At 36.6% G+C, this 8,949-nt stretch overlaps 1 protein-coding gene across 1 annotated transcript; it reads left to right on the plus strand.

Moving 5' to 3' along the window:
- Positions 1–246: 246 nt before the first annotated feature.
- On the plus strand, positions 247–6,117 carry LOC107297015 (McKusick-Kaufman/Bardet-Biedl syndromes putative chaperonin-like; the record flags this gene model as incomplete). The annotated part of the gene is made up of 4 exons (XM_015826369.1): positions 247–259; positions 1,551–1,726; positions 4,131–4,241; positions 5,400–6,117. Coding segments are annotated over 4 exons (741 nt in total), but the record flags the coding sequence as incomplete, so codon positions are not given.
- Positions 6,118–8,949: the final 2,832 nt, after the last annotated feature.

Raw genomic sequence — 8,949 nt, forward strand, 5'->3', positions numbered from 1 at the left:
AACAGTAGGTAAAGAAAAATAATTAACTTATCAAGAGTTATTAGAACAGGAACATGGAGAACATAAGATGACATCAAGAGAACAATTGATGCAAAGGGATTTAGTTTTCAATGGTCTCCAGATACACAGTTAAGAGAAAGTTTTAAGGTAGATAAGCATTTAGAATTGAGCCGCAGAAAACAATTTGAAGTTGAACTATGTACAAATAATTAACATGTAATTGCTAAGATGTATACATTTTTTTAGAAATTTGAAACAGGTAAGTGTGATAAAGTAGATTAAGAACTTTGGATTACAATATGCAGTGGGAAAATATGTCGTTAAAATGGTTGAAGTTTAAATCGGCAGCTAAAAGAATTTTTATAGAATGATGTACTATTAGTATATGGCTCCAGAAAAAATTGTCTAGAACGGTATAAACCAGTGGTGGCGAACCTATGGCACGGGTGCCAGAGGCGGCACTCAGGGCCCTCTCTGTGGGCACGCGCATCATCGTCCCAGTCCTAGGCCTTCAGCTGGGTTTTATAAAACCTTTTCATTTTAGGCCTCCGCCGCCGTGTGCAAAAAAAAAAAAAGGTTCAATCAGTCAATTTCAACTTCTCATGAAAAAAAAGATCTTGCAAAGTTGGAATTGATTGATTGAACTTTTTACTCCTACCCAGTCTGCCGTTACCACCGCAGACACGCCCACCCAATCGGCCACACCCACCCAACGGGCCACACCCACCCGGCACTTGACAATGCATAAGTGGGTTTTGGGTTGCAGTTTGGGCACTCAGTCTCTAAAAGGTTCGCCATCACTGGTATAAACTAAGGTACTTCAGATTTATGTTGGAAATGTGATCAATGTGAAGAGTCGTTTTCTCACGCTTGGTGGCCTTGGTAGACATGTCTGGGTTCAAATACATGTGATGATTCAAAAAATGTTAAAGACCAACATTCAGCTGAAACCAGAACTCGTCTTAAGCAACAGCAGCCAGTTTCCAGGGCCATCCACTAATAGTAAGGTTGCCTTCCACAATACTGAATAATGTGTGTCCAATTATCTATCATATTTATCTGAAAGGAAGATGACCTGTTAATATGATTTCCACTCCATCCTTTTCAAAGAAAGATTAGAAATCAAATAGATTAGAAAAACTGATGGGCCTATATGACTCTCCCACCAATTAACTAGAAAAAATGATTAATTAACAGTATTTATGATGGATAATGTGGACAATTCATTTCAGTTGATCGGATCTTTTTATTAGAATATTTAAGTCCTTAACTATCACCGAGATATCTTAGGACTTAGGGCAATAAATCTCACAAATTACATGCTTCTTTTCTGAAATTATACTTTCATAATATAAACTTTTTTTGTTTAATTTTTGCAGCCCTATTAATTGTAAGGTTTGTCCAAATTAAATTGCCTCTATTTTAAAACATATAAGCCTTAGAAAACATTTGTTTTTATCCCAAATAACTTTTCCATTCCCAGCAGTCATTTAAAACAGGTTTCTTTGTTTATGGGATAATACATGCCTTTATTTTTCTTAATTGGTTAGGTTCTCAGCCAATACCTTCTTTACAATTCCTGTCTCCTGCTTGTTACGGCCATCTAAAGGACTTACAGACTCAATGTTTTGATTCAAAACGGTTCTTGCATCTAATTCCTGATCAGCCAGTTGTCTGCAGCTTGCTACTCTGTAATAGGAATGAAACAGCATGGGATGAACTAAAGGTATTCAATCTCTTTATATATCTTGTAGCAAGCAGTAGATGAAGGGGCATATTGTTAGAAAGTTAGTCTCTTGGTTAATGATTAATGTCTCTACACATGAAACCAATAATGACCTTAGACCATTAAACGTTTGTGGAAATCAGCATTGTACTACTAATAAGATGCTTGTGGCAGTCTTTCACAAATAACCAAAGTGGACCAGGTCTGGAGAGTTTGTTAATGAGAGGAAAGATGATTTAGGGAAGGGATGCCAGGCAGACAAATACAATCTATAGGCAAGAATATAATTGGCATAAAGTTTGGAGAAAAATATAATTGTCATGAGCGTCCTCTCTTTCTTGTCAAATGAAGTGAAGCTGCAGGTGTAAGTGTAGGCCTCTTTCAGCCTCTCTGTACAGGTAGTCCTCAATTTACAACAGTTCATTTACTGACCGGTCAAAGTTACAACGGCATGGAAAAAAGAGACTTATGACCGTTTTTCACAGTTACGGCCTTTGCAGCATCTCCCCATGATCATGTGATCAAAATTCAAATGCTTACCAATGGATTCATATTTATGACCATTGCTTTGTCCCAAGGTCATGTGATCCTCTTTTGTGACCTGACGAGCAAAGTCAATGGGGAAGCCAAATTTGCTTAATAACTGAGGCAAGAAAGGTCGTAAAATGGGGCAAAACTCACTTAAGAAATGTCTTACTTAACAACAGAAATTGTGGCTCAGTGGTGGCCGTAAGTCAAGGACTATCTGTATTGTGAAAATATAAATAGAGAGGATCATGAATGTGATTTTAGGGGTTTCTTTAGGAAAAGAGGTAGAATAAAACTATAATAATGAAAATATTTGGACAACATGGAACAAGTGGATATTTAACAGTGTTTTGGACAGTGGGTATAAGTGTTGTTATGGGGCAAATATTCTAATAGTCTGTCAGGAGCTGATGAAATCAGACTGAGAGGCATTAAATTGGGTTTCTTGATTTACATCTGCTGCTTTTAATGACCATTTTAAGGAAATTAGCATGATAAGTATATTGGCACAGAAATCTTCTCACCTTTTTTTTAATCAAAGATAAGGTGATAAAAGAAAAATGAGAAATGATTAGATAAATGGGGCTTTGCAAAGTGTCTGCAAATAAGCTAAATTCCATTGAGATTAACTCTGGGTTTGTTTAAATCAAGAGATTATTGGTTTAGTTCCTAGAAGTTAATGGGGTTTCCATATCACACGCTGAGTGCAATTGTCTGAACAGAGTAATGACAGAAGATATTGTAGAATTCTGCTGAGAAGAAGAGTGGTGTAATCCTTAGGGTCAAGAAAATCTCTCCCATGCTTGAAAAATAGATAATTGCCGAAAGGAAGGGAAAAGAAAAAACCTTTTACAAGCTTAATCAAAAGTAAACATTTTTAATCGCAAAGGGGCATATTTCTTACTAGGCACAGCTTTATCTGACTAATTACTTGGCTGCAGGCTATTGAATCACAATTTATACCATGGCAGTGCTTGCAGTGTTCCCGATCATCACACCTACTTAGCATGGATGGGTCATAATCTGGGGTCTGTTCCAGTCTAGTTTTGCTTCTGGGAAATGGATGGGAGAAGGAAGATAGAAAGCTTCTTAGGAAATTTATCCTTGGTTACATACTGCTACAGGTCAGCCATCAGCCAGTTACCAAGATTATATCGCAGTAGCTTCAAAATAAAATAATCGTGAGGTTTTTTTAAAAAAATGAGGAAAAGATGGCAAATTATTTCTTTGGCTGTTTAAATGTTGTTTGGAAGGAAGGAAAAATAAAAAAAGATCTAAAGTTTTGAAATGAATTCGCTCAAAGGAACGGGAGTTGCATAATCCATAATAATAATAATTCAACGGATTCAATCCGTAGCTCGGTTCTCGGTTGCACAGGCCTTCCGGAAAGGCCTTTGACGGCAAAATGCAGGCCAGAGCTCCATTCTCAGCTGCAGAATGAAGCTGTTCCTTCAGCCGCAGTAGAAGTGGGCCAGTTGGGCAGGGCTGTCGGTGTCATCACCGCGAGGTGAGTGGAAAAGACCCGCCCACCCACCCCGAAAATAAGATCTGGTGCCTCTTTTGGAGGCAAAAAAAATAAGACTGGGTCTTATTTTCGGGGAAACACGGTACCTACATGGTTTGCTAAGTATTTAAATGTTACATTAATTGACTTTCAAGCTGTATAAAAGCAGATTGAAATATCTGGAACAATCTATGTCAATCTGTAGTGTTACTGAGCCAATAAAATGGGATAAGTAATATATCTACTAAACCAGAATTCCTTTGCAGAAAGGGAGGATAAATTAATTGGAGAATTTTTTTTCCTGTTCTGTTTGAAGGAGAAAATACCAGCTTCTATAATACAAGTATTTGGCTTTTTTCTTCCCCTCTGCAGCTTGCTTGTCAAACTGCTGAACATGCTTTGCAGTTAACAGTCAAAGATCCATGGATTTTGCTGGGCGGAGGCTGTACCGAAACTCATGTGTCCTCCTACATAAAGCACAAGGTTTGAGAGTTTCAGGGGGGGGGATATTTAAATTGTTTAAGGCTCCTCAATGTATACATGCTTATGAGTACAGATGAAACAGCTTAATGAGACTACATGCTGTCTATTATATAACATTTCAAACATGTATGTCTCTCTATATTTGTGTATTACAAAATCAATATTAAGGCTATGGATAAAGCAATTACTAGTGACTTCATGTTCATGTAATTTTCTGAGTAATAATGCAGAAATGATTTGCCATTGCCTTTTCCTGGCTTTTCATTTGTTTGGGGTTTTTTTTTTTTTGTTGTTGCTGTTATTGTTCCCAGTTTAGCTTGACTTTAGCTTGGGATCTCCTGGTGACCTCCCATCCATATTAACCAAATCAGGTCCTGTTTATATTGTTTTTTTTTCTGGATCAGCCAATTCTGGCTAGGTATTGCATTTGCAGGAAAAGTATGCAAAGGCCCTGTGTTGGAAAATAAATGCAAACCAGTTATGTTCTTTGACAATGCATTTGAAGGACACACAATTCTTTCCCAGCAATAATGTTACATTGAGACAGAACAGAAAACATTAATATGGGCACATTTGTTTTTTTAGGACTGTAATGGGACCTCAATTATCTCTTCATTTTCAGGCAATGAACCTTACTCATGCAAGAGGACTTACAAGTAGTCCTTGACTTATGATTGGTCACTTAAATGACCATATGAAGATACGACAGATCTTCCTATGTCCTACCTTTGAAGTTCCAGTGGTTGCTTCCCTCCCCTTGGCCACTTCACTTTGCAGCTGGCCCACATTTATGTCCATTTCTAAATCCCATGGTCATGTTTTTGATGCTTTTGCCAAAAGCCAGCATTTACTTCTGGTTTTCAGCAAAGCAGGCCTCTAGCGAACCATTGGTTTACTTAACAACCGCTGCAAAAAGGGTTGTAAAATTGGGTTGGTCACATGGGTGACTCACTTTACAGCCTCCATGACTTACAACCGTGAAGGGCAGGTTCCATTACAATCATAAGTCGAGGACTACCATCATGGTATTTGACACTTATCTGGGAGTTTAACTCATAAAGCACAATGGGTCTCCTTCCAGATAATCTTAAATTGAGCTATAAAACATAGTAGGTCAAAGAGTAACAACAACTTTCATTTCCTCCCTCTCTGTTCTAGAGTTGTAGTGTATCAGAAGGCACCTTGGAAGATCTAGGCTGTTCTTCAGAGGAATTCCACTTAGTAACTGATTGTTTTTGCCACTCACTGGAGTCCATTGCTCGCTCTCTGGAGCATGACAGTGGTGATGTTCTCACTGATACCCATTGGGGTCATTCGTGGTCTATTCCACCTAACATTCCTAGCAACTCTGAATGGTCAGATTTTGTTCAAAAGTGTGGGTGTGGGGTTTGCAACAAACAGGAAGGCCTCAACTGGAAGATGTTAAATTGTCGTTCTGTTTCTTTCCTTCCCCAAAATTGTGTGAATGAGTCCTCTCTCACCTCTGCTGATCAGCTTGTCCTAGATTGTTTTGCCGCAAAACGGAACGGTTTGCAAGTTGCAGTTGAGACAGCTCATCTCATTTTAGATATATCACATATAATTGAAGATTGTAATTAGTTGCGTGTGCATGTTCAGCAAGTGTGATGTATTTGTGCTGGCATTTCTAGGCCTCTTTCCAACCACATCCAGAAAAAATTGTAACAAACATTGGAATTCTCAAGGTCATGTTTGGTATTTCCCAACAACCTGTTACCAGAAGGAAAATGCAATTCCTGCTGCGTTACTGATCCCAGAGAAGCATTTGCATGTATCCAGGTATCCTTAGGGTGCCATAGTTATGGATGAGAAATATTGGTTGCAAAGTTGACATTTCTGGATGTAATATAGATATTTTGGACTTATTTTTGCTTCTTTGCATGTTTGATATTTTTAAAAAGGCATATGCTACTGACTACACTTATGCACATATGTAACATCTTTTGCTAGGATACATGATCACTCCTTGCCCAGAATGTGAAAAGTGAAAGTTTGTGACTAAACAAAATTTTAATGTACAGATAATACCACCAGAAATTATTTTAGCCTTTTTAATAAATGTTGTTATTGATGTTAAGCTCACCATGGAAAACATCGTATATTGTTATGTATATGCTAGGTTAATTATTTAAAGACTGAAGTGCAACATAATTAGATTCTAAATAATCTATTTTTCAAAACACACAACAGTCCAAACAGTAAAAGTAAAGTCCAAATTAAGAATATTTCATTCTTAACTTAAGAACTGTTTAATTTAAACTGGTCTAGTTGTAATAGATTGTTATAGATTCAAAATAGTTTTCAAGAGTATGTACAAAAAATACTATTTTTTTTTCTAGCATCAGCTAAATTAGATATATTACACTGAGAAAAGTGTTTCTCATTTCTTTCCTGTTACTTTTGTTGATTTCATTGCAGAGATGTTAACATAGGAAATAGATTATTTTGTTATCTAATTTTACCTTCCAAAAGACAGAAACAGATGGAAAATGTGAGGTTCTTTCCTGTTGGCTTTTTTGAGTGAGCTGTTTTAGATTCTAAAAGTTTAGCTCCTAAAGAAGTAACCTTGTAAATAATTTTAATGTCTTCCTCTAGTGTATATCATACCTTAACTGAAACATCAATTCTGCCTGCTTTCCTTCCATTTAACACATCAAAAGTGTTCCATACACAATTGGTAGTAAGAATGAATTGGTCCTGCCTATTTAAAATATAGAGCAGTTTTTTCCCCATCTTTGAACTGGGAATATCCTGGGATATGGTTAAAAAAAGTCACAGTGTTGGCTATCATAGTGCAATCAAAGTTCCACCATTTTTTATGTGTGTCACCTAGCATGGCTATCACCTTGAATATTTTTTACTAAACTCTGCATGCATCTCTGCTTTGAATATGAACAGCCATATTTTTTCCTAACACAATGTTTATATAAATATGTTTTTTAAAATTAGACACACACATGTCATTTTGTTAACTCTCTTCTTCATTAATATTAGCTACAAAATTTGTAGGTGATCTTGAAAAGTGAGCTGTAAATTCTTGCCTATGTCTCTACACCAGGGGTAGGCAATCTTGGCTCTTTTATGAGTTGTGGACTTCAATTCCCAGAATTCCTGGGCCAGCACAGCTGGCTCAGGAATTCTGGGAGTTGAAGTCCACGACTCATAAAAGAGCCAAGGTTGCCTACCCCTGCTCTACACTAACTTTTTTTTTTTTTTTAGAACTCTGCCTCCTGAATTGTTGAAATCAGAAAATCATTTTGTAAAATCACGAGTGGTCTAATAAAGACATTAACTGAGATGGAAATTTGATTATGGTTTTCTGTGTTTAATCTGCTATTTTTTCATAATTTTTCCAAAAGAAGAACTTAAAAATCATTTTGTTTAAAATCAAAATAAAGAATCACTGGCTTTAATATGCCCTCCCTAGGAGGATATATCAGATGTAAATCCGGTTCCACATTCCAAGTGCTTGAAATCTGATAATTGTTTTCATTCCCAAGAACATGTTAGAGGTGTCTCTCAATTGATAGCTTAGCTTCCACATGTCAACCACATCTGTAATCAAAGTACCTTTTGAAACCACATCGAAATCAGGGCAGAACAGAAAATCCTACTTAACATAATCAAATCTTAACCAAGGCTAATGTTATTCTGAATTTGTGCTATCCATTCGAATATAATTTCTGTAGCTGAGTCTTCTCTTAAGGAGGGCTTGTTTATTTCAGTTAAATTCTTGACTTGTTTATTGATGTCTGTATTTTGGGGATACTGTTTGCAAAGCAGTATATCAAAATGTTCTAATAAATATTCACTTGGTTAGTTCAAAAGATGTGCCATGCCATCTGGAAGCAATAAACTCATGCCAAGTGCAATCTTGCTTAATAAAACAAAACCAGCAGTTTTGTATGGAATGTGTTATATCTGGGAGTTGTCTTTATTTTTGAGTTTTGCTATATGTAAGGCACACGCTTGATAAATGCGCATAGTTCTGCTTTGAGCTATTTTGAACACAAACAGACAAATAAATATGCTAATCCAAAAATGAAATGTAGCTCTAAGCTACATTTGGTTTGCTCATCCAAAATAACACTGAACTGGTTGGGGTTTTACTTTGCACATTCCCATCTCCCCACTGAGGTCAGCCAATTCTTGAGTCTTCCATCTTCCATCCAATTGCTTAATTTTCAGCCCACTTGGGAAAAGTTGTTTCCAATCGTTTCCCCCATCAACGAAGTTTGAATTAGTCATACTGAACATCTTTTTTTTTGTTTCTGGTTTCTTTCCACTTGTACAAAAACTGCAACTGTAAGATGTCAAACTGAAACATATAATTAAATGGTGATCTTCCTACCACTTCTGTCTCTCTGGTTCCCTGACCCTACAATTTTTGTGGCAAGCAACCAACTTTTTTCTTTTTCTTTTCTTTCTAAGGGGAATAAATTAAATAAAAATTATAGCTTAAAGTGAATGGTCTGAAAATGTATTATAAAAAAAAAATCAAACCAGAGCATACCTTTGAAAGTAACCCATTTGGGGAAAGGAAGCTTTTAAAAATGCAGAGACAATGGTGGAAGTCAAATTTTCTCAGACAATTTATTCCCCTACAGCCCCAGCTCTGCCATTATAATTTCAGAGTTATCAAGCACATGCAAGCAATAAGATCAGAAATAATAAAGGCAAATGAGATCTA

This window comes from Protobothrops mucrosquamatus, unplaced genomic scaffold (genome assembly GCF_001527695.2).
Source record: "Protobothrops mucrosquamatus isolate PMUCROS unplaced genomic scaffold, P.Mucros_1.0 scaffold3081, whole genome shotgun sequence".
Classification (NCBI taxonomy): domain Eukaryota; kingdom Metazoa; phylum Chordata; class Lepidosauria; order Squamata; family Viperidae; genus Protobothrops; species Protobothrops mucrosquamatus.